We start from the raw sequence: 23673 nt of genomic DNA on the forward strand, positions 1-23673 counted from the left end.
TCTTTTACAATGAAGTTTGGTAGCGGAACCAAAGATAATTACGTTTACCGCCTTAATTTCACAATTGATCAAAAATCAAGCAATAAAGCGCGCGGGCCACTTCCGCCTCGTCCATCAAGAGCTTCAAAATAACATAAAACCATTTTCGGCAAATAAACACCCGGTGCACTGATGGATGGTTCCTTCATTTACAGTGTAAGTGACAGTCTTAAACTTCTGCTGGCGACGATGCGCCGCCGGACAGTAGGACAAACTGGAAACCGGAAGAGAGTGAAAATTTCCCCCGCCGCACAAAAGCGAAACCGCCAAACTCTATCAGCTTTATTACATAACTGATAAAACCGAAGACCTTTGCAATCTCTATTACTGCGAAATTGCCATTTCCGAGTTTTTCTTTTCAAAAATCTAATTCAATATTTTTGAATTTGACTTTGTTAAATATTAATTTTGAAAACCTGAGTCAAATTCTGAAGAACTCATTTATAGCCGCAAAGCTAAGAATTAAAAATAGATTTAAAAGATGTGTTGCGAAGTCTCTTTGCGGCTTCGCTCTCAAAAAGCCGCTATGCGGCTTTTAAATTTAGCTCTTCAGAACCTGAATCAGGTTTTCTACACAGGTTGGCGTGAAATAACTTCGGATTATTTTTATTGAAAATTGAGCAGTAAACCTTTTCTTTGAGATATTTCGTTGAGAAAAGATGCTGAAATAAAGATAACTTTTTATGTATAAAAATTAGTTGTGGTGGAGGGGAGTATTCGAAAAATAAAAGCGGCGGCGCGTGGCGTCGCTCTGCCGCGGCGCTGTGGAGATTTTGCGCCAGCCTCTCCACTCTCACCTTTTCAGTTTTTTCTCCATTTTTCGTAAGTTCTTATAAAGACTTTTAGTTTTTTCTCATTGATCATCTTCTCTTCTGAAAGACCCCAAGCTTCCGGGCCTTTTTGAAATCAAGGAAGAGAACGGGGAAGCGTGAGAAATCAGAGATTGAGCGAAGAGGGATGAAGAAGACAGACTCTGGCAGGAAAAGGTCATGACAGATCTTATGTTGTTTCTTGTTCTTTTGCTTGTTGGATTTGGGAAGGCATCGCTTCAAAATGGTAAGTTGGTCATGAAGCAATTAGGGTTAGGGTTAGGGTTAGGGTTTTAATCAAGTCTTCGAAAGCTTTTTGGAAGCAATTATTTTCTAAACTAAGTGAAAATTTTTCGTCAAAAAAGCTTTGGTCTCATTTCGAAAGCCTTGTAAACGGATAGGTTGGAATGCGATGCTCGAAATTGTTTGACAGAGAGAAAGACAGAGTTGAAAGCAGCGCCCGCGACCGCGACAACAACTTTCAACTTCTCTCTAAAAATATTTTTCGCGAGAGACACTGTGTCCGACAAAATATAAATATCCTTTGACGCGGTCGTTCTACATCGCTAAAGCTGGGTAATTATGGCCTTTCGAAAGACTGAAAAACAAATCTTTGATTTTTGAACAAAATTGTCTTCTTTTGGTTTGTTACTTTCGATAGGGCACAGTAAAGAGGGGTGCGTCTTCAGTGAAGAAAACGATAAGGCACTCAATTCGGGCATTTACAAACAGAGCGTGCGACTGGCCGATTTCCAGTCTATCGACGAAATTAGATAGCAACAATCAACGGAAGAAAACAGTCAATGGAAAGATTTTTTGTTCGCTCGAAATCGAAATTTTTTCATTTTCAATTTTCAAATATTATATTTGCATGAATAATATTATCCTAAAAGTGGGCTAGAAGGTCTCTTTGTTATGAAAAAAGGAGTAGGTGAGAGCCAGTTCCATTAATTTAGTCTATTTCAGTCAATTTTTATTCAATATAATCTTTGAAATTCAAAGTTTGAAGCTGGATTTCATCTTCTTCTTTAATTTTAGACTTATTCATCCCTTGCTTTTTCGGGTTTTCCGGAAAATTTCAACCGGAAGATCAACTTTTTGTCCTTTGAAATCAAATAAGAGAGAATTTTTATATCCATTCCAAGAAAACTCAAAAGCAGCATTATTGGCGGGCAGCCTAAAGAAGTAACTTTCTCAAGGTCGTGGTCGCAAAAGAATTGTTTTATTTAATCTTGAGCGTTATTGTACGTGAAAGGATTTAAGATATCAAAAGGGTCCTCGAAATTAGAGCACAATAAAGGACCAAGAGATCAAAATCTTTTCAATCAAAATAAAAAAAATACATTTTGAGTACAAATACGGCGATGAGGCTCTTAGGGGCGCCTTTTCAAGGGCAAGCAAATTTCAAATGGGAATTTCAAAGGAGGGCTGGCTTCAAAATATTGCTCCTAAGGATATTGTACTGCAAGACAAGTACAGTAAGGGGTATTGAAAGTTGAGATTAATGCCATTTTAAAGTATTTAATATCAGAAGGGAATGAAATTTACGGCTCAGAGAAGATGGAAGAAATCGTCTGAGCAAGTTTTTGACGGTAATTATTTTGCGAATCTATGTACTTCCGCCGTTTTTCCGTTTTTTGTTTTGGGCGGCCACGGTGTCGCATAATGCAGACTGAAATCGCTTCTTCAAACAATGGGCGCCCGGGGGGGTACTCCAATGGGCTAGACAACTGTCTTCCTCCATCAACTAACCACTCAGAATGCCATTTGCACCTTCCGTATTCAAACTGAAGAGATTCTACTTTTATCTTATTCGAAACTGCTTCTATTTGAGCAAATCTGTAAACACTGAATTCAACAGCTTGAAAACCTTTCTTTTTATGTAGAAATAATTATGGCTTCATTAAAAAAGCGTATAATCAAATTGGGTCGACTTTCGGAAGGCAGCCTTTGATCGATCACGTGGGTGGCACACTTCGCACATATCAGGCAAAAGCACTTCAGAAAGGCAAACCTAATTCGGACATTAGCGAAATATACAATCAAGTGTCAATCAAACCCCTTTTTCGAGCCTCAATCTCAATAAAACGATCATGCTCTTCGAATTCGAAAGGAAAAGAGGGATCAACAATGCTGCAGGCGCGTCAGACAACTCGCCGCCGATGGGTTGTTATTCCGTGAAAGGCGCAGTCGGCCATGTTGTCTGAAGCCGTGTTAGTTGTTTCTTTTGTCGTTTGAAAATAAACTCGAGAAACGGAAGTGCCACTAACGCTCCTCATTTTTCAGACAAACTCGACACAGCTGCTGCGCAAGATGAGGATGGTGTTTGTACTGTGTTCGGAGATCCACATTACAGGTAAGAAAGTGCTGGTTTCTTGTCTTACAGACTCTTTTTCGTTTTATGAAATTCAATATTCTCAATAATTCGTTAAAAAATATTATGTCAAGATTACACCACAAGCCGACAATATGTTTTACGTGCGTAAAAATATGGAATTCGTTATTTGAAAATAAGCATCCCAGCTTGAAAAAGAGGAAAATGAGCATCAAAGAAAGCTTGCTGGAAATTCGATGTAACCGTTCAAAATTAACCAGCCTATCCGATAGGGCTCTAGCTGAGAATCTACTTTCAGAACATTCGATGGAAACAGCTATTCCTTTCAAGGCGCATGTCGGTACATCTTGACAACTGACTGCTCTCCGGACGCTCCTTCTTGTGAAGATGGTTCCTTCTCGGTGATTGTACAAAATGATGCGCGCCTCAGTCCGTACAGCTGGACTCAGAACGTGACTTTTTCCTTATACAACCAGATCACTGGCTTTTATTCCATCAAGCTTCTCCAGGTATATCATCCTTGAAAGAATAATGACTAGAATCTGATAACGACCGAATGGTGGCGCTTCTCATAAGAGAGCCGCCAATCAGATTTGCAGGAATGAAATTGACTCTCATTGGTTGATATAAGGGACTACGAATTGAAGTAAATGGACTTCCGTTGCTCCTCCCATATTCCGGAAACGGCGTCAACATTTTCGAGCAAAAACACAAACTGCGGCTCACCACACGCGTCGGTAATTATGCACATAGAATAAATAAACCTCCAAGTACTCCTCTTTTTAGGCATTTCGATTCTTTGGGATGGCCGCTCGATGCTTGAGATCACGGCGAAACCGGAACTTAAGAATTCGCTCTTTGGCCTTTGCGGCAATTTTGATGGCGACGCCAGAAACGATTTCAACTCATCCACGGGAAATGTAATGCTCGATTCAAATGAATTCGCCCAAAGTTGGAAAATTCCTGGAGAAGGGTTTTGCAGCATTCAGTCTCCTTCAGTAAGAACTCATTCGCCTCTCACTAATTTTCTACACAATTCTAGCGGCGATCAATTGAATCTTGTCAAGCGCAACCGATCTCCATCCAATTCGCTGCTCACAACGAATGTCAAATCTTCAAAAGTCCATCCTTTCAGAACTGTTTTCCCCTTGTTTCTCCTCAATTCTTCCACAGGTGAGATATTCGAAATATATTTGCCAAAAAGGGAAAGCAAAAGGTCGAAAAAAAAAGATGGGCAATTAACAAAGGTCGAGTGGCACTTAATCGGCAATGCGTTTGATCCGCGCGAGGACATTTATGGAAGCCAGAATAAATAGAACTTACTTTTCAGATCGTGCTTGAGCGATGCTTGCGCCAGATCATGTCCAGACAAGGCCAAATGTGGATGCGACTCGATGAGGGCATATGTGTCCGAATGCGCCAAAAAAGGACTGAAGATTCATTGGAAGGAGCATCAGTATTGTAACAGTAAGTTCAAATGCGGAGGTTCTTCTGCAATTTATTTTCCATTATTAAGTCCAATGTACCTCGGGGAAGATCTACTCCGAATGCGGAACGAGCAAATGCCGTCGTTGCAAGAAATATTGGGCGGATCGTAACGGTCTTGAATCCTGCACTGCCAAAAGATGTCGCCCTGGCTGTTATTGTCCTGAAGGTATGGAAGGGTTCAGTCTGAGAGGAGCATCGAGAAATATTTGAAACCAAAAAGCTTATTTTTCCCTTTGAATGATTAATCCGTTTTTCTGTTTTCGGATCTGGTCAATATTGGAGAAGGGAATAAACATGCATAATAAAATATGCAGCTCAAAACCTAACTAACCCTTTTTAGGCAAAATCGAGTACAAAGGAGTCTGCATTAAGCCCAAGCGATGCCCAAGCCGATACAAATTCCAGGGCGTCATTTTCTTCGACGGGCGCCCGTTCTATCAATTAGACTCGCGAAAGTCTCAAAATTCTGTGTTTGACCTATCACGGCGAAAATCAAGCTCAAGAAGGAAGAAAAAGCGCAAACGAAAAAAGTCGCGAAAATCAAGACCAGTTCTCCGAGATTAGATTCATCTCGTTTTGATTAGATTTTATATTATTTCAATTTATTCAATTATGTTTCTACCTTACTGTACCCCACTGTACCTTACTTCTTTTTACTTCTCGTACTCCTCATATCTCTGACAGCATCGAAAACCTCGGACACCTCACGAACATAACCAGAAAACCCAAAAAATGACGAAAACAATCGACAAAAGAAACTTTATCATGCCTCGTTGTAAAATTTACTGCAATAAATTTTGTACAGAATCAATAAATCAGAATTTGACGATCAAACGGAAAAAATGAAGGATGATAAAAGCGCTGGAAAAGGATGAACAATGAGCTTATAATGCGAACAAGATGACAATCAAAAACTATTTAATTTAGCCGAAATATCAAATAAAAAAAATTATTTTGAGAATTTGTTTTTCGATCTTCTTCGATGTCAGATTCCTAATAAACGGAAAGCTCCATCCCCGTGTGCTAGAAAAGGCACTGGTTCGGATTCTTACACAAGGTTAAATAACATTCTCGCATATAAAGATCGACACTGCGAGGCACAGTTCATACTACAATTGAGTCGCTTGCCGGGATTCATTCTAAAGACATGAAGCTCTTCTTGCTTTTCCTGCTCTTGACAGTCGTAGCTGCCGATCTTGCCTGGTACAATCGAATGAACAACAATGTAAATCATCACTTGAACAGACGAAACAGTCGAAATTTGTCGATGCGAATGTACAGAAGAATGATACAAAAATACCTTACTTCAGACTAAAATATTAATAAATAAACTCGAATCGCGAAATCGCAAGTCTTCAAACTTCATCTCCAAACTGCATGGTATAATCAAATTCAAACTAATCCTTGAACAAGGATTAATAAATTAGTAATTCTAATCGAATTCGAACTCTGAGTTTTCTAAGAGCCGTCGATGATCTCTGACCGATCAGTCTAACGAGCCGTCAAGGTCTCAGATCTTCTTTTTAACGAATTTTCATTAAGGCTTTTTTCCCTTCGTTCGAAAGAGAGAAGCATACATTTTACATGTCATTGATGCGCTAGAATACGTTGAATATTGAGTGCGTGGTTCATTCTTTCCGCGGCAGGAATAGAAAACGATCCTGTTTCGCTGGCGAGAGCGGGAAAGAAGACATGTCTAGCTTCGCTGTTACTAGAACTAGGACAGAGAATGGACACACTTCGAGATATACAAGGGCCAAATCTGTAAGTACCGGAGATTTTCTTTCTGCTGAAGAAACTGTCTTTCTGATTGATAAACCTACTAATTATTCTTCAAATTGAAGTTCAAAAGAAATTTGGTTTCTAAAAGAATCTTGAGGGCTCTGTTGAGCTTCAAATCTATAAAATCGAAGGTAGTGGTAGTGAATTTTCATGGCGTGGAGGCGAGACATGCTCCATCGCCCTTAAAAACCTTCGCTTCAATGCCAAGTCAGCATTAAGAAATGAGCAGTAAGCAGATAAGGAGGAATAAGAATGGGACAAATTGGTCTCGGTTTCTACAGGTACAAGTTGTACGGTACAGCGATCTCGAATTAATTTTCTATGTCCTTGATGTTGAAGGCTTGAACTTTCAGATTGCCTAGAAACAAACAGAAAATAGGGGTTCAGAAAAGAACATATTCTGAGAAAATTGATTTATACATAAAGTCCGTCTCATAATCCGACTGTAATCTTTTCTCATCAAATCAAGCGCCCGTTCCATTTTTAAGACGATATTGATTCGAGCAATTACAGGAACAAGTAGGGCAGCAGACATCATCTACTAGAGCCCGCACAAAAAAAGAAACACGAGATAAGCTCTACTGACAGTAGAGTTCACTTTTCGAAAGATTATTCACGCAAACGTCCTAATCAGCTCTTGAAAATAATGTCCTCTTGAACCAATTAAAATTTAATCAGCAGCAAAAGTTTACAAGTTTTCATGACTGCCCACATCTTCCTCTGAAGAGTCAAAGCAGCAGAAAAAATAATCGCATAATTTATTGTTTTATTATAAAAAAAGGGATGTCCTTCCTCGGATAAACCTTGTTTAATAATTCCAGTTAGGGACATCCTGTTAATTCACAGACTAACGAATTTCTGTCCCATTTGTCAGAACGCTCAGTTCAAGTCGATAACGCCCGCATGTAGTATTTATCATTCTTGTTTGAGAAGAAATGTCGGCTGAAAGGGAGTGCCAAAGGTTGTTGGAACTTGGGTTAAAACTTATAGATTCTTATGTTTAGGGAGCTACATACAGGGTTAGGGTTACTTGTCAATTTTCGAATAACAATTAATCTGCAAAATTTTTGCTGTGAAATTCGCGATTTTTTTCATTTTTTTTTCACGAAATTAATGCAAAAGAAAACATTTTGCCTTCCATTATTATTTTTCGCTGTTCGCTGACCCTTCAATCATCCATTTCGGGTCTCGAGTGATTTGGAACTGGAAGGACGGCGTAATTTAAAATGTAAACTTGAGGAGGACTGCGATGCTGCTGTCCGGCAAGCGACGCCCGTAAAGACTCTGAAAAGGAACGGAGCTGATCATTTCGATTTATTAAAAGAGCAACCCGCACAGCACCAATCGCCCTGTCAAAATACAGCGCGATGGGGATCCTTGTCGAGCCGAGTGAGGGGACCATGCTCTTCTTCGGCAGGTGTCAAAACTTACATCCCGTATTGATCCGGAGATGATACATATAAGCTCCGGGAATCAACGAAGAGAATCATATAGTAGAAAAGAATCATTAGAGAAAAATGCACAGAGCTTCGAATCCAAATCCCTACCATGCTTATTACCATGGATGGAATCTGTACACCGAGTAAGTTTCCTCCTAAAAATCGCCAATTTTGGACATTAGAGAAAGCTGTCTTCTCAATATGTTACTTCATAAAAACTTGATTGTCTGCAAACAGGATCCCCTGTTTGAAAAAGTCTATGTATATTTAGCCTATCTTAAATGATCTTTCTTCTGAAGAGAAAATGGAAAGATAGTCGATGCAACTAACGATTGACATTTATTGCAATTTAATTTTTAATGCATATAAAGCTTATAAGTCGGACAAACCACCGCCATGATCGAAGAGAATTTGAATGCTATGTCGCAACCATACACGTATCACGGCTGGAATTGTTATGAAGAGTAAGATTAAAAGAAATTTTCGATAATAATTTTGAGAGGTTCGATTTTCCGTAAATTCGATTTTCCGTATGTTCGATTTTCCGTATATTCGATTTTCCGTAACTCACGGAAAATCGAATTTCACGGAGTTTTTCCGTGAGTCACGGAAAATCGAATTTACGGAAATTCGAATCTCTGATGGAAAAAAGGCAAACTATGTTATTTTCCAAGAAATTTTTTATTTATTTGAAATAGGCTTACCGGACTAAATTTTGACCCTTATTTCTAGCTTAGTAGGGTGGTCATATGACACAGTTTTAGAAAGCCTAGCTTCTGAACTTTCATTTGGGCACAAATTCAAGGGGTCTGGGTCATGCCCGCAAGGCAATTCATTGGACCTGAAGTCCCAAAATAGGTACTAGAATCCTTCAAACTATTTTTTCAATGCCCGTCCGGGCTCGAGAGCAGTCAAGAGTCATATATTTAGAAAGCTCAGGCTCTGAGCTTTCAGTAGAAACTCAAGAAATCTTAGCGCCAAGCCGTTTGTGGCCACCTGGAGGCGCTAGAAGTTGGAGGTGAAAATCCGGAAATGCCGGAAAACTCGGTTTTTGAGTTCTAAACTCTACAATTATATGTTTAAAATATATGTAGACAATAATTAACGCATTAAAAAGTTGAACCGAGGTCAAACCGGGTGGTCAACCGGGTGGTTCATCATGGGCCATATTTACATGTTTTTGAAGGTTTATAAAACTAAACCACCCGATTCGAACTCGGTTCAGCTTTTTAATGCATGAATTATTGTTTATATATGTTTTATACATATAACTGTAGAGTTTAGAACTCAAAACCGAGTTTTCCGCCATTTCCGGATTTTCACCTCCAACTTCTAGCGCCTCCAGGTGGCCACAAACGGCTTGGCGCTAAGATTTCTTGAGTTTTACTGAAAGCTCAGAGCCTGAGCTTTCTAAATATATGACTCTTGATTTCTCTCGAGCCCGGACGTGCATCGAAAATTAGTTTGAAGTATTCAGAATACTGTTTTCTAGTACCTATTTTGGGAGTTCAGGTCCCATGAATTGCCTTGCGGGCATGACCCAGACCCCTTGAATTTGTGCCCAAATGAAAGCCCAGAAGCTAGGCTTTTTAAAACTGTGTCATATGACTAGTGTGATATGACCACCCAACTAAGCTAGAAATAAGGGTCAAAATTTAGTCCGGTAAGTTTATTTATTTCAATGTTACAAAGTATATTCAATTGTTTTTAAAGATAAGGTTATTAAGATAATGTTCGATTTTCCGTGAAGTTCGATTTTCCGTACATTCGATTTTCCGTGAGTTACGGAAAATCGAATCTCACGGAAAATCGAATATACGGAAAATCGAATTTACGGAAAATCGAATCTCTCAATAATTTTATGCGTATTTCTTGATTCTCCTCGTTGATTCCATTTTTTTTGTTTTGCACCCTAATCTAAGACCCTGGTAGAAAACTGAGGCCGCGCTTTATCCACCCAAAGAAATGCTCCAAAAGGGTCAAAATCAACATTTCCGGGCAAATCTTCAAGACGTACGAGGAGACCTTGGAGCGAATGCCGAATACACTGCTCGGGGACAAGACAAGACGAGAAGGTACTAAATATTGATGAAAAATATATAATGTCAGACAATTTGTATACTGGAAGATGAAAACTCTGAGTTTAATTAAAACTTGGGCTCATTTCTTCTTTATAAGCGCAACTACAGTCAGTCTTCATAATACAATCATATAGACTGCGTTTAATAAAACCGATATTGAAAGCACTCTTTCAATTCTTAATTGATCAAGTCTAATCATTAATGAATCGCTCGATTTTCTATCGTCCGATCAAACTTACAGTATTGATAATCTGTCATTAAGAATACTACGATGAAAGCTGCGACGAGTACTTCTTCGATCGTCATCGAGAGTCTTTTGCTGCAATTTTGTACTTTTACCAATCTGATGGGATAATGGAGCGCCCAAAGTGGATTCCATTAGACCTTTTTATTGAAGGAACTTGGCGGTCATTTCGTATCATCATTTTTCAAGCTACGAACTATAAAGCCAAGACAAAAAGAAATCATCTTTTTCGACCTAACGTCTCATTTTATCGATGATGTCACTCCTATGCCAGTAGTGCAAGAAGGAACTGAAGTTCAGATGCTCCATATTCTCCTAAAGCACAACTAAATTATTGAGCAAGTTTGAATTCGTGTAAGAAGAAACAATCACCAAGGACACAAGCATGCGAAGCATAATTTGGAACACATTCGAGGTGAATTATTTAGGGCGTAAGGAGCGTGCGTTAAACATCAACTAAGAATCCGACAACAAAAATTGGCCGCGCTCTTGCTTCAGCGTCCATTTTTTTCATTTTGATTGCTACAGTCTCGTTTTGTGTGGAGACTCTGCCGCAGTTTCAAGAGGCAGAAAATGCAACGGAAATCATTCCACCTTGGGAGCCAGCGAACAAAGGAAAGGCTTTTTTCTTCAGCTTGAAAAAAAAGAAATTGTAAAAGCCTAAGTCAGGATTTCCCTTCTGGGTTATTGAAAGTATCTGCATTGTTTTCTTCACGATTGAGTTTGTTCTCAGGAAAGGACTCCGAAAACCACCATTCAAAAAGCGCAGAACATATTGAGTTCTTGAAAAGACTTTTCTCAACGCCGAATATCTGCAAATTTCTCAAGACGATTGGAAATCTGATTGATTTACTAGCCATCGTCCCTTACTACTTTTCACTTTCGGTACAGATATTGCTTATAAAAGGTCTTACATCAGCATAAGAACCCTTTAAATTTGATATATTTAGATGAGCCAATGGAAGGAGAAGAAATCGGAAGTGGAGAAGCTCTGGCCAAGAGTAACAAAGTCGCGTTTCTTGCGGTTTTGAGGATTATTCGAATATTGAGGTGAACGATTTGCCAATCATCAGTATTGAATAATATCGCATAGAGTTTTCCGTATTGCAAAGCTTGGACGACACAACCAGAACTTATCACGCTTAGTGCGAACTATGAAGGTAATTTTCATTATCAAATAATAATCAAAGATGATAAAATTATTTTTATTAACTGTTAAAAGCTGCAGTTTCGTTTAAAAGCCATCTTAGAACTAAAGTCTCATTTTAGGGATCAGCGAAAGAATTCAGTTTTCTCTTTCTTCTCTTTGGCGTTTTCATGGTGATCTTCAGTGCTCTAGTTTATTTTGCAGAGAATGGTCAAAACGAAAAGATGAATTCTATTCCAGGTCCTTCTAAGAAAATTCTGCGAAAAAAAAAAAATTAAGCTTCATTTTGGTGGGCAATAGTGACGATGACAACTGTTGGCTACGGAGACGTGGTTCCTATCACCGTGCCTGGCAAGATGGTCGGCCTTTTGTGCGCTTTATCAGGTGTCTTGTGTATTGCGCTTCCTGTGCCTGCCATTGTCCAGGTACTTATCATCTTTGTCATATCAGAAAATCAAGAAAGAGCTGTAGAACTTTCATCGTATCTTCAAAGAAGATAAAGCCTTGATGGAGGTTTCGGATGATAGAAGCTACGATGGCTTGGTCCGCTCTAGTTTGCGAAGATACTTCATGCTCAAAAAGACGTAAATGCAATAAATCAATGCTTGAAACAATCTGATGAATATGACTGTAAATAAACTTCGGTGTACTCTGCTAGTTTCAGCGAGAATTTCGCGCTTTATGAAGTTGTTTTTGACGTTATTCTGCATAAGTACTCACGTGGTCTCTTGGAAACGCATAATGACGAGTGCAGATGCTTGACCTGAAGTGCATAAATTGTGTGATAACAGTAATTTATCCGTGATTTATAATGGAAAACTGTACAATATTTGAGTGCAGTCAATATGAACTTCTATTTAAATTCGAGTCTGTGACCAGAAATAGCACTAGATTCGAAGTCATGAAAGGTAAGATCAGATATAAGAGAAAGACTAAAGCATAAATTTAAGTGCTTTCGAGTCTCCTTGCAAGCTCTGCTCTCGCAGACATCTATCTGCACTTTCCTCGCGGATCTAATAATCGACTTAATGAGGACAATAAGGTTTGAAAGGTATCATTTTTCTAACGAGACGACAATTTTCCAAGAATAACAATCGTGCTAACAACAACCGACTTTTCAACTCGCAAAACGGCAACACCGGGGGATATAATGTTGGAGATGTAACTATTGACCCCCACACTGACTACGACAGTCAAAATAAAGCAGTCTACTTTCAATCTGGTAAATTGGCGCCTTCTGAAATCTCCATCGAGTGGTTCAACCAGCATGGCTGTGGTACTGCCGACAAAAATGATGCGAACTGGATCAACTGCCAAATCGTCATCCAGTACATGTGCCAGGATTCATCCTCGACAAAAATGACAAACGGACTCAGCACTGAAAAATCTGCATATACAGCACCGCCAAACGATGAAATGTTTCATAACGAAACTATCGCCCGTCGAGACGCTGACTTTGAAAACAAGCCTGACTCTGGAATGCAGGAATCCTGGGAATCCTACGATGCTTGCTATAGAAGAGAGCGAAATCGGGGCCTCTTCATGGCAGACAAAAATCCTGGGAGAACTAAAGGGGCCACAAAGACTCGACAAAACTCTGGAGGAACTCGATACGGATATGAATGTTCTGAGGAGCGAGACTACTATCCTTACTGGCATCCATCTGAGTGGACAGATATCGCTGTCATGACTTCTGAGCCGACCAAGTGCGATGATTTACTCGAGAACTCTGGAAACCGAGTTGTCAAGCATGAGTGTGTTCATTTCATTGACGAAAACACCGTTCAAGGATGGTCCGAAGCTAACAATGAAGAAGCTTGCGAAATGAAGGGCGGCAAATGGATCGGATTCCAAATGTACAAGGATATTATTGGAGAAGATCCGCTTGAATGTGAGAAACTGATGGTCAAGAAAGAGGATATTCGATGGGCAGTTCCTCATTTAGCTGGCGCCGGCAGATATCTTGCTCCAAAAGAAAAATGCTTGGTTCTTCACCCCGAGCCAGAATGCATGGCTCCACCGAAAATGCGCACAAATCACAATGGAAACATCGAAGGTGGCGGTCTTCCAACATACAAATGGACTCTTCCTCACTTTGAAGCTGAAGATTTCTCGAAGGAATGCGCCGTCAGAATCCGATACAACATTACGACCAATGATTACCCAGACGACTTTTCGACAGAACACACTGAAACACACTACGCTGCTCCTGAAATCTGGCCCAATCCGGTCGTCAACTACAAAGATGTCGATCTCAAACTGGCCATCAACACCGCTCAATTTGGTAGAACATTCCAGGATAGAACCCACATTTTCCAGGTAAACTCGGCTCTATTAGATAACGAGTTTACATTATTTTAGATTCTTCCACGCCCAGCGAGCATTCCGGATGATCACAAACTTTACAATGTCGGCGTCCGAGGACGAAGAGGAAATGCTGCTCAAACTTACCCAGCTGTTGAATACGACTTCAGCCCCTCAAATCTCGATATTAATTCCTATGATCTCGTTCATTTCCAATGGGAGGGCTCAAACACAGTTCCTTCTAGCACTGGTCAAGGAAAGGACAACACCGATCGAAACAACATTGTTCCATTGCTCGCTGCCAACCAAAACATCCCCGCTGGATTCATTGCGGATCAGCGACAGAACGACGACCTTCCGGTGGATCACTTTTCTGTTGAAGAGGATGGAGAAACTAAGGTCTTCTATGTTCGAACTTCTCACGGTGCAAATCTCTTTGAAATCCCCGATATCTGTCACAGCTTTGGTATGGAAATGCCCATTCCAACCAGCGAGGCATACAATGAAGCTCTGAAAAATTACTGGGTCAATAATGAGGGCATCTGGAAGGGCGACTTCCCTATCGGAGTTCATGGTAATCAAAAAGTCTGCTAACTGAGGTTTTCCTTCATTTCTAGCTCTATGGATTGAGAGTGAGTCTGGCGACGAAGCTGGCTTCAATTCATTCACTGGAGATAACCCACAGATGGAGTACTATGAAAATGTTGCCCACTATGCTGTGATGAACTCACAAGGAAACTGGTACGACGCTCGACATGAACACGACTTTGCCTGGTTCCCATGCGTCAAACAAGTTTACGACGTTCCAACAACTGACCCTGAGATGTTTGCCGAATGGCTCTGGACCTCCTCCGACGTCAACGACCTCTCACACATGGACGACTTGAAGATTCAACTTGCATCAAGTGGATTCTACGGTTGCCATCATGAAGGCCATTGCTCAAACTCAGTTGAAGCACCAAAGGAAGTGATGAACCCAAAGCTGAACAACGCACCTCCTTCTTTCAAAGGAAATGTTGTGAAGATGAACCCAGGTACTTTGATTTCAAAAATTCCAAAGATTCTTACGTTTATTTCAAGGAGTTCATCATTACATGTGCACTAGGAACGGGTTCGAAATTCCAAGTAGCTTTCTTTATAAATGAGTAGATATTAAACCCTCAAAAGAAACAACGCCTTCACCAACCGACATCAGAAAGGAACCATCATCGTCCACTAATTCGATCCACAGTTTAGATGCTGCGACTTCTGATTTACTCATCAATAAATTTCAATCTTCTTTCCTGGCTTCTATTTTCATTTCATGATAATTTCATGATTAGGGGCAGATTTTTGGCAGATATGAAAATTTGCACAGCCTTTCCGCAATAAAATATGCAAAAGTCTGCTCGCCATATAAAGTACTTCAGTCATGAGCTTCTGCACTGCAAAATTTGAAGATAAAATTTAATATGAGATTTTTACTCCTATTTCCAATGATATCCGCCGATTATTCATACGCAGCGATAAGCCCGCGAAGCTTTGGTAAGAAATTGCAAGCTAAACATCAGCGAAGAGCAGAAGAGCTTATAACTGAGATCGCTCAACATCCTTCGAAGTTATTTAACCTTCTTAAAGCAAACGTGCGATCGTTCATGCGCGGCACTCGCGGTGGATTTGGCCCAAGCGTGCCGTTTTCCGACTTGGAGCTTGACGATGAGCTGTCCCGAAGTCTCCGCGCTCCGGAAGAAGAAGCTGGCGAAAAACATACTCGAGGAGCTGCTCCTTTGGCTCCCTTTTTCGGATAAGCTCAAATTTTGCCTGCTTGCGTAGTCTATTCGTCCTTTCCTTATCCTCTTTCTGCATACAAATTTTCAAGTCGCAACGAATTAAAATTAATTCTTCGGCTGGATTTTTAAATGGTCGATTTATTTAGCACCGCGGAACCGGTCGGTCGGAGTTAATGCCACCATTAGAAACGATGAAGTGTGGTAAATCACAGAAAACGGAAAGAGGATTACGGAGCAAATGAAGACTGATGGTTTTATTCGAAGGGGGAGAACTAGAATTTTGAATTGAGCAGGAAAGAGAAAGGATCAATATTGTGATAAGAAAGTCGACAAAATCAGAAGCGGAGAAAGAGCACGCGACGAGCGGGCAAATTCGATCATTTGCGTCTCGTACTCTTTCTCGTTCTAGCAAGAATCTACGCACCGGTAGTTACTATACTTTTTCGTTTTTTGCCAAGAGGGATGAGCTGAATATATATATACATATGAATAAATAATTGAATAAGTCGGTTTGTCATTGAGTGGGATAGGTGGCGCACACAAAGTTGAACGTGGTTGATATGTTGAATGTATATGCCAATTTTGAACATCTGTTGATAGCAAGGAAGAGTTTCATTTTTTTCACAGGGCAACGAATTGGGCCTAACTGTTCGGGAAACACCCGAATAGCGAAAATCGTACATACAGCGATAGGAAGCTAGAGGAAGTTATTTTCACATTTGGGATGTATTTTTCTCTTGATTTTTTCACCAATACATGGATAAATTAAAAAATAAATATCAAGGGGTCGTATCCATTTGAAAATGAAAAAAAAACTGAACATAACATTTTCTAAACTGAAATATGAAATGGGCAAAGGATTAAAAAAGAGAAGATTGAAGAGCGATGGCGAGGGAGTACGGTAAAACGGATGGCTAGGCGCGGCCAGAATTGCTTGGCCTGGGAAATAGAATGTTAGAATGAGTCTCAGCTTGTCTGCCAGTGGTGACCGCACAGGGCGATTAGGACGGCAACAATAGCAAACGCAAATACCAGCAGCGCTGAAGGGGGAATTTAGTTTGTTTTTATGTTTTCGAGCTCACCGGTGATTGAATCTTCTTCAAAGATCTTTTTCATTGAAGGCGTCGACTTCTTCGTCTCCTTGACTTCTTTGACTTCCTTGAAGACGAGGCAGAAGGACTTCTCAGGCGAGCACTCTGCCCATTGACCATCACGTTGGGATTGAACCCGCACCGCGTAATTAATATTTGTGTCCAGATTCTCAATCTTGAGCTCTTGTTTTGTCGTCGTCAGCGATCTGAGTGTTTCATCCCCTCGGAGAAGCTCGACACGGTATTTCAAGTCTACCAAGTTGCTCTCCATCGTCCAAGAGATCGTAGCCGAGCGATTTTCTACATTCGTAGCTACCACAGGAGCGCGACGGATATTCGGAGGAGGACATCGGGGAGTTGTGACTTCGAAAATAGAGCTGAAAGGTCCATCTCCAGAGCTGTTGCTGGCAGAGACGCGGAACCGATAGCTCGTGCCTTCCGTCAACTTGGATATTTTGTTGTAGCTCTTTTCGCCCCTGTAGATCACCTTCCACGAGCTAAAGAGAATATTATTATGATGGATTGGTGAAGGGCGTGAACTTACCCTTTTGAGTGACGTTGGAGCATGTATTTGTTGTTTGAATCTGTCCATTGGAGTTTGACAGAGGTGGGATGAACTTCGAGGAGAGTTAGGACAGGCGCTGTCGGAGGAAGAGGCTTCGTTTTTACATGTATCCAATCTAACATGACGCAAATTTGATGAATCTGATTGCGAATTGCATATTTACCTGACCACGGACTCGGACCCCTGTCGTTGACAGCTCTTATCCTGAATCGATAAGTTTCCTCGGGCATGAGATCATCAATTTCGACTCTATCGTCATCCCCAGATACCACCGTTGAGCATCGCTCCTCGGAGGACATTTTGTATTCAACTGTGTATGATCTAAATGGGGGTTTGCCATTAGTAATTAATAAATACGACGTCGCTTACGTTATTTTGGAGCCCTGATCTTGCGGCTTGGGCCACTGCAGAAGCGCCCACTGACGAACAATTGGGGTAGAAGTTGGCATCAGCGAAACAGAAAGCTTTGGAACGTGAGGAATTGATGCGTTTGTTTTTACAGAACATGGAGAGGAAAATCCTAGAATAAGGTAAATCGCGGATAATTGAATTTGCACTCACCAGATTGACCAACAGAATTTATAGCGGCAACTTTGAATACGAAATGAGTGTTAGCAGCGAGCCCGGTACGCTCCAATTTGGTCGAGTTGACGTTCAATGACAGCGTCTTGCCTTCGCTTCTGATCTGGACATAATATCCTGAAAGATAATTTTAACATTGACTCTCTTTGACAGGATCTCTATTTACCTGTTATCGGAGAGCCATTGGCGACTGGCTCTCTCCACTCGATCGCGACTGCGTCCGATTGTACAGAGGTCACCGAGGGGCTTTCGGGAACTGAGGGAACATCCGCGAGGGTCTGGAATTCTGTCGAGTTCCATTCACTTTCCTCAGAGCCGGAATTCACCGTCCTCAAGTGGACCTTGTACGTCCTTCCAGAGAGTAGGTTCTCCAGGGTTGCTTCTCTAGCGGATCGAAGACCATCTTTGAACTGTACACGATCATCAGAATCATCAGCTTCGACAGGGGCACTTTCTGTCTTGTGATCGTAATATCCAACTTCAGTGAGTCGAATTTCATAGCGAGAAACGCTTCCACCCGCCACGCACAGCCCGACCGACCAGCTCAAAGAGCAGGAATCCGTGCCAATATTGGTCACGTCGATCTTTTTCGGAGCTAGTGGTCTTCCGGGAGGCGTGTTGATCATTTCGGGGAGGGACCAGACCGAAGCCATGCCGTGTTGGTTTACGGCTTGGACGCGGTATTCAATTTTGGAGCCGGGAAGGAGATCTGTAAAGACATGGCTGGTTTCATTGCCTAGAAATCGATGATTGAGTGGGGAAATGAAATGGTTTTACCTTTGTATTTCAACTCCCAAGCAGATTGATTCTGATTAGCATATCGCTGTTGAACTCGGAATTCAGTAATAGAGCTGCCACCTGTTTCTTTAGGCGCCTTCCACTCCAGCGTAACATTATATAACGGGCGTGCGCGACTCTTCTCTAATAACACGGGCTTATCAAAAAGTTTAAGAGGGTAACTTACCTTCTGAGATGTTGGTATTCTTCTCGAGGCGCGTTCGGATCGGCCTGCTGGGCTGTGTGGGAGGGTCTTGTCCAGTGCTTTCGTCGCAAGGTTTACAGAAGTCGGATTGGCCGTCCTTTGTCAATCCTGCTACACGGAAACGGTATCTACGAATTCTTTAGCAGGTATTAGAGAGCTCCGTTGTACCTTGCAGCTTTTTTGAGCTCTCGAAAGGAGTAGTGAGTCTCTTGACCTTCGTAGGCAGTTTTGAAAGATTCATCGTCGTGGTATCTGTGTGTGATTTGCTTCATCTGCAGGATATACTTGGTCACACCCGCCATCGGCGACCAAGAAACGTCAATCGAGGTCGAAGAAGTTTTCTTTGCTAAATAGCCGTGTGAGTTTGAAAGAAGGAATGCGTGGGAATCTTACCTTTGAGATTGTCTGGTGCACTTGCTCGCGATCTTCGTGACTTTGGTTCGTAGTCTCCTTTTCCACGCTAAACAGAATTCAATCCATGCTCAGTGGTTCTGTGTTTTACCTTGTGTGGTCGGTGAATGTCAGGTGACTTTTCTCTATTGTCAATATTGTTTTTGCTGATTGCTTCTGTTCTGAAGTTCTGCACTTGACTTGGGTCTCCTTCAATGTTCAGGTATCGGGCCTTGACACGGGATAGGTAGTTGTTTTCAGGAATGAGCTTGGCGACTTCGTACTCGAGCTTGAGGCCCTGATAGACCAGCTTCCAGGCATCGTCCTGGGCGCTCGTGGTGTTTCGAATTTCAAGAATATATGACAGGTTCTCTTCGTTTAAATCTGACTTTTCATCGGAGCGAACTTTGTTCCATTTGATAATCGCCCAGTTGTGCGAAAGCTTGACGATTCTTGGTGAATCGATTTTGGAAAGTGTGCTTTTTATGTTCTTCTTTTCTTCGTCTGTTTCTGCTCCTTTCGAAGGAGCGAGCGATTTGTTCATCTGTTCTTTGGCGGTGACTAGAAATTAGAGTTTGATAACGCAGATTAAATTAAAGACACCTTTATTCTGCTCGTTGATAGTGGCGATGTCATGGTTGTAAACGGGCTGGTAGGAATTGCCGTTGTGGACATATGGAGGTGCAGCTTCGTGTGAAACATGCTGCATCGGCATCGCGTGCTGGATCTACAAGCGCATCAAAAATTTGATTCTCATCGTTAAATTATCTTTATTTTAAATAAGAAAACTGAAGAATACACGATAGGAATAGAAATTCGCATAAGATATGCTTCATGCAAGGCATAATGCTCTCGCCCCTAAGAACTGGTCATCCGTCAAATCCGCTAATCGTATTGATTCTTGATGCGCATTCCTGATACTGCGGTCCGGGTAATACAGAATAGACCTTGATCATGTGTCCCGTGTTGGGATCCGTGTCCAGTCTCATGTATACTTGATAGCCGATGGGAGGTGCAATTGGAAGAGGCATACCCGGAGATACGGGCATAGAAATTCGAACGGGGCCTCGGTACATATTCTGTGTCCCGTCACAATTTGGCAGCGTAATTTCCATACCAGCGGTGACCTCAAGGTCCACAATTTCTTGAGTGTAGCCAAGGCCGCCGAACATGTGAGCAGGCTGGTACGCCGGAGCGGCAGCGGCGACCATCGTATCATGGAGTTCGAGTTCTTTTAGCGCTAGAAATATAATTTAACACATTTTTTCACAAGAACAAATGATAAGTTGTTCGAAGAAGATTAATTTATTGAAAGTCATTTTCCCAAAAAAGTTATTCTGACGTCAGTGGCACTAATTAAAATGAGTGCGTTGTGTATTTCCCCTGGCATGTTTCCACTAACCTAGCAAATGTCTTATACGTTCTCGAAGAATTATTAACTTGTGACGGGTTTACAATTTCAGCATTTTGTGGACACAGAAATCATCATTTTTTGGCGAAAAAATGATAGAAATCGAATGTTGCTACTAAAGTAAGCCGGCCTTTCGAAAGTAATCGATCTGTGCCTGAAGTGTGGGATCAAATTGTCGGCTTCTCTCCATTATCCGAGAGATATGGAGCGGGCTCCAATCGAGAGTAATTATTCTGAGCGGCACAGAAAATAGAACTTGATTTCAAGCCCGCCCGACGTTCCCTATTATTTGATTGCTCATTTTCTCTCTAATTAAGGGCCCCTGCCGGCTCAAGCATGATCAAGGCGCAATTTCACCCTCGTAAAGCCGGCAAACGACCTTGATCACGTAAAAATCAAATTTTTTGTCGAAAAAAACAAAAAGTCAGCATTATAAAATAGACCCGATTATATTGAAAAAAGTCCAAAGGTCACCGCTTAATTTAAAGCAAACAGATCAATCATCGGTCAAATTATACGGTAAGAGTTCAATAGACTTTGAGACTTTGAGTTTTGGCTTGACTTTACCCTTGGTTTTGCGTTTTTTCTTTCTTCCCCGCGTCATGTGAACTCTTATCATAAAAATCTTCTCTGAGGAAAAAAACTTTCTTTATCAATTTTGTTTATTGTCCGCTTTTATTAGAATTCCGATGCATTTAGTTGACGCTTCAGGTGAGTAGTGGGAGCAGGCGTTTTTTGAGGAGGGAAGAAGACTCTTGCCCCGAGGGTCTTGCCCCGCTAGTTGCGTCGGCAGCTACTGGACTAAAGGCGGCGGTAGGGAGCAGTAGAACGCGCTTCTGCCTAGAGAAGACGCATGACGCCAATCCCTTTTTTGCGTCTTACTCTGTTAACCCGGGCAAATTCACTGTCACGCTTCCCCACTACAGTAGCCACAATAGCTCCTCCCTGGGGACGTCACACTTGCCAAGCATATTTACTAGATTCTCAACACTCTTAGACAAAAGAAATGCTAAACACCTGGACCTGCCTTTGAAATCAACGAAAAATTGACACTAACCCTGATAATAGTAAAATATCGCCTGGTCATTGGTTAACATCTCTGGCGGCAACATATCTTCCTATATAAACACTCTTTATCGTGACATTCATTCGAAAAAACCCTTGGTAACTTGCCCTTAGGCCGTGTGCCTCGGTCATTTCACCACCCCACCGGCGGGACAGGAAAAACAAACAAAACTTCCCAACGCAATTTTACAAGGTTTGTGTCAAGGTTACTCACAATGTGGCGCTGGGGGATTGTTCTGGGGAGCACTGGAACTTTCTTGTACAGGAACTTTCACCAAGAGTTCAACAAACAGTAATTTATCGCTAAAATTTTATACTACAAATCGTATTTCTACTTTAAAGACTCCAAGTTCCAAGCGAAAACTTCACGAGAATCACGGTAGATTTGCGAAACTCTGGCTTGGACAGGCAACTGGGCAGGAGTGTGATTATGTGGAGGAAGTGGAGGAGGCGACATGTGATGAGAATAAGGCGGATGGTGGTGGTGATGGAGCAGAGGCGGTAATGGCGGCGATTGGACAGGAGTAGCTCCGTTTGAAGCTACGGTGGTCAGAGGCAGCTGAGGAACGTAGCCATTTGCATGGTAGGCTGCTGGGACTGGCTCAAGGCCCGGCGGGTGAGAGAGGGTCTTTTTAATTCGATTCACGAAAAAGTTCGAACTCAAGGACTTTGGTAAGATAAAAATATAGTTGGTGAATCGTTGCCTGAGCCGGAAGTGGCGTTGGATTAGCGGAACTTTCTTCACTTTCTTCCGTGACTTCATTCTCCGCCGAGTTTTCTTCATTCCGAGCATTTAGAGATTCTTCTTCAGTTTCACCATTCTTTTGAGCTGCCTCTCCATCGTTGTCGACATCATCTTCGACGAGTTGGAGTTTTTCTTTGACGGGGCCGACGGGACTGATTTCGACTGGCTCGGCGTTGGGCTCGGCTTGTATTGACGCCGGCATCGACTGTGACTGGTCTCACCTCAAATCCGATTTCCGTTTCTGAAATAACAAACGCGTTATGAAACTTTCGACAGTAAGTGTTACAGTCAGCTGGAGGTGGGTAAAAAACAGACAGAAATTCATTCATCGAGAATATCTTATTGAATTAGACTTATTCTTCCTTCTTTCTACATACTGTTTTTGGCCGCCAGATACTGTAGTTATTTATTATTAAAAATATTGTCTGGCTAATGATTGCAGACTGGGGGCTGCCAGATAAAGCAGAAAATCGCTCTTGAAGAGCATCAATCAAAATGACGACAATTTTCGTTTTTCCTCTTTTCTCGAGCACATTTTCTGTTGTAGTCTGACTATCAAAATAGACCCTAACGTCCCCCGAAGCGCTTTTTGTCTTTACGACATTTTCGGAAATTTCGAACTCTTCGCGTCTTTTCTCAATTAGTTTATCTCCTTCTCTAAGAGTTTTCTGTGTCTTTTTTATCTATTCTAATAATGAATAATTTGACTAAATTGAAATTATGCGATTTTTTTCGCTAAATTGATTGATTTATTAATGGGTAGTGCTACTTTGACTGTGGGAGTGAAAATTTGCGATTTTAAATTTTAATCACGTAGAGGCGTAGTGTACCCAGCATTTGTCACTGCAACACGTAGTGTTAGGGCGTCCAATGAGAATGCGCCAAGCGCGCGGCGCGGCCAATCAGCGCGCGCGAGCCAGCGCTCATTCATTTTCCGCGCCACTTTCGAGAATCTACGACGTGAGATCAACTCGATCTAACCACTTTGTTACTGATCTGGCCTAATTCTAAGCCCAGGTCAGTGCGAACTCACGGTCTTAGGCTTATGGCCACGTCAGGTTAAATTCTAAACCGCTGTCTGATGACAAAGCAGTTTATTGATATTTAACTTTTTCTAGCGATGACATCCAATGAATCTATAAGAAGAAAAATTATCAAATAACTTTATATTTTTATCTTTAATATTTCGATAGACTAAAGTTTTTTAAATATAAAGTTTTTTGATAATTATTCTTCTTTTGGACTGGAAGTGGATGTTATCGCTAAAATAAGTTAAATACCGACGAGCTGTTATTATTCTGGTGTTCCGTAGCGAGGTAAACTGAATATTTCCTAGGACTCGCTTATCTATCCGAATTATTCTCTCTTTTGATGGTTCATATTTGCGAGTTGTCAATAAGGATCG

General features: G+C 41.4%; 4 protein-coding genes across 5 annotated transcripts; 3 read left to right on the top strand and 1 right to left on the bottom strand.

Moving 5' to 3' along the window:
- Window positions 1–851: 851 nt before the first annotated feature.
- Window positions 852–5492, top strand: LOC145703058 (BMP-binding endothelial regulator protein-like). Its single transcript, XM_081780371.1, has 9 exons — window positions 852–1095; window positions 3135–3204; window positions 3482–3692; window positions 3815–3920; window positions 3970–4181; window positions 4226–4356; window positions 4514–4650; window positions 4700–4837; window positions 5012–5492. Exons 1-9 carry the CDS (start codon window positions 1029–1031, stop codon window positions 5233–5235), a joined length of 1296 nt encoding a protein of 431 aa, XP_081636497.1. The 5' UTR covers window positions 852–1028; the 3' UTR covers window positions 5236–5492.
- Window positions 5493–6705: 1213 nt separating this feature from the next.
- LOC145701605 (shaker-related potassium channel tsha2-like) lies at window positions 6706–11962 on the top strand. The gene is made up of 9 exons (XM_081778816.1): window positions 6706–6748; window positions 9815–9967; window positions 10236–10388; window positions 10951–11124; window positions 11168–11267; window positions 11311–11377; window positions 11487–11604; window positions 11644–11789; window positions 11836–11962. Exons 1-9 carry the CDS (start codon window positions 6706–6708, stop codon window positions 11950–11952), a joined length of 1071 nt encoding a protein of 356 aa, XP_081634942.1. The 3' UTR covers window positions 11953–11962.
- A 288-nt stretch (window positions 11963–12250) lies between these two features.
- On the top strand, window positions 12251–14971 carry LOC145703399 (protein DD3-3-like). 2 transcript variants are annotated; one of them, XM_081780756.1, is made up of 7 exons: window positions 12251–12272; window positions 12315–12406; window positions 12451–13683; window positions 13726–14242; window positions 14286–14702; window positions 14749–14771; window positions 14834–14967. In XM_081780756.1, the coding sequence occupies exons 1-7, from the start codon at window positions 12266–12268 to the stop codon at window positions 14885–14887; spliced, it is 2343 nt and encodes a 780-aa protein (XP_081636882.1). In that variant the 5' UTR covers window positions 12251–12265; the 3' UTR covers window positions 14888–14967. The 2 variants fall into 2 exon arrangements, with proteins under 2 accessions (XP_081636882.1, XP_081636883.1); XM_081780757.1 differs by lacking the exon at window positions 14749–14771 and having other exon boundaries at window positions 14286–14731; window positions 14840–14971.
- A 588-nt stretch (window positions 14972–15559) lies between these two features.
- LOC145702340 (fibronectin type-III domain-containing protein 3A-like) lies at window positions 15560–22509 on the bottom strand. The gene is made up of 17 exons (XM_081779561.1): window positions 22228–22509; window positions 21923–22151; window positions 21738–21791; window positions 19962–20287; window positions 19651–19774; window positions 19160–19608; window positions 19051–19117; window positions 18826–19003; window positions 18640–18785; window positions 18453–18596; window positions 17842–18411; window positions 17655–17792; window positions 17463–17613; window positions 17257–17414; window positions 17073–17208; window positions 16520–17025; window positions 15560–16477 (listed from the first exon to the last, which is right to left on the bottom strand). Exons 1-17 carry the CDS (start codon window positions 22468–22470, stop codon window positions 16404–16406), a joined length of 3693 nt encoding a protein of 1230 aa, XP_081635687.1. The 5' UTR covers window positions 22471–22509; the 3' UTR covers window positions 15560–16403.
- Between the last annotated feature and the right edge of the window lie 1164 nt (window positions 22510–23673).

This window comes from Oikopleura dioica, chromosome PAR, assembly GCF_907165135.1.
Source record: "Oikopleura dioica chromosome PAR, OKI2018_I68_1.0, whole genome shotgun sequence".
In the NCBI taxonomy this organism is placed as follows: Eukaryota; Metazoa; Chordata; class Appendicularia; order Copelata; family Oikopleuridae; genus Oikopleura; species Oikopleura dioica.

What these genes read in the sequence shown, in the direction of transcription:
- LOC145703058 (XM_081780371.1), top strand. Translation starts at nt 1,029, where the DNA reads ATGACAGATCTTATGTTGTTTCTTGTTCTTTTGCTTGTTGGATTTGGG. An exon ending in GCAGCATTCAGTCTCCTTCA is followed by an intron (nt 4,182 to 4,225) that starts GTAAGAACTCAT and finishes ACACAATTCTAG; the next exon opens with CGGCGATCAATTGAATCTTG. An exon ending in TGGCTGTTATTGTCCTGAAG is followed by an intron (nt 4,838 to 5,011) that starts GTATGGAAGGGT and finishes AACCCTTTTTAG; the next exon opens with GCAAAATCGAGTACAAAGGA.
- LOC145701605 (XM_081778816.1), top strand. Translation starts at nt 6,706, where the DNA reads ATGGGACAAATTGGTCTCGGTTTCTACAGGTACAAGTTGTACG. An exon ending in CTACAGGTACAAGTTGTACG is followed by an intron (nt 6,749 to 9,814) that starts GTACAGCGATCT and finishes CCCTAATCTAAG; the next exon opens with ACCCTGGTAGAAAACTGAGG. An exon ending in AGGAACTTGGCGGTCATTTC is followed by an intron (nt 10,389 to 10,950) that starts GTATCATCATTT and finishes GTTTGTTCTCAG; the next exon opens with GAAAGGACTCCGAAAACCAC.
- LOC145703399 (XM_081780757.1), top strand. An exon ending in GACTTAATGAGGACAATAAG is followed by an intron (nt 12,407 to 12,450) that starts GTTTGAAAGGTA and finishes CAATTTTCCAAG; the next exon opens with AATAACAATCGTGCTAACAA. An exon ending in ATAGAACCCACATTTTCCAG is followed by an intron (nt 13,684 to 13,725) that starts GTAAACTCGGCT and finishes ACATTATTTTAG; the next exon opens with ATTCTTCCACGCCCAGCGAG.
- LOC145702340 (XM_081779561.1), bottom strand. Translation starts at nt 22,470, where the DNA reads ATGCCGGCGTCAATACAAGCCGAGCCCAACGCCGAGCCAGTCGAAATC. An exon ending in ACATTCACCGACCACACAAG is followed by an intron (nt 19,118 to 19,159) that starts GTAAAACACAGA and finishes AATTCTGTTTAG; the next exon opens with CGTGGAAAAGGAGACTACGA. An exon ending in CTCCAACGTCACTCAAAAGG is followed by an intron (nt 17,026 to 17,072) that starts GTAAGTTCACGC and finishes TATTCTCTTTAG; the next exon opens with CTCGTGGAAGGTGATCTACA.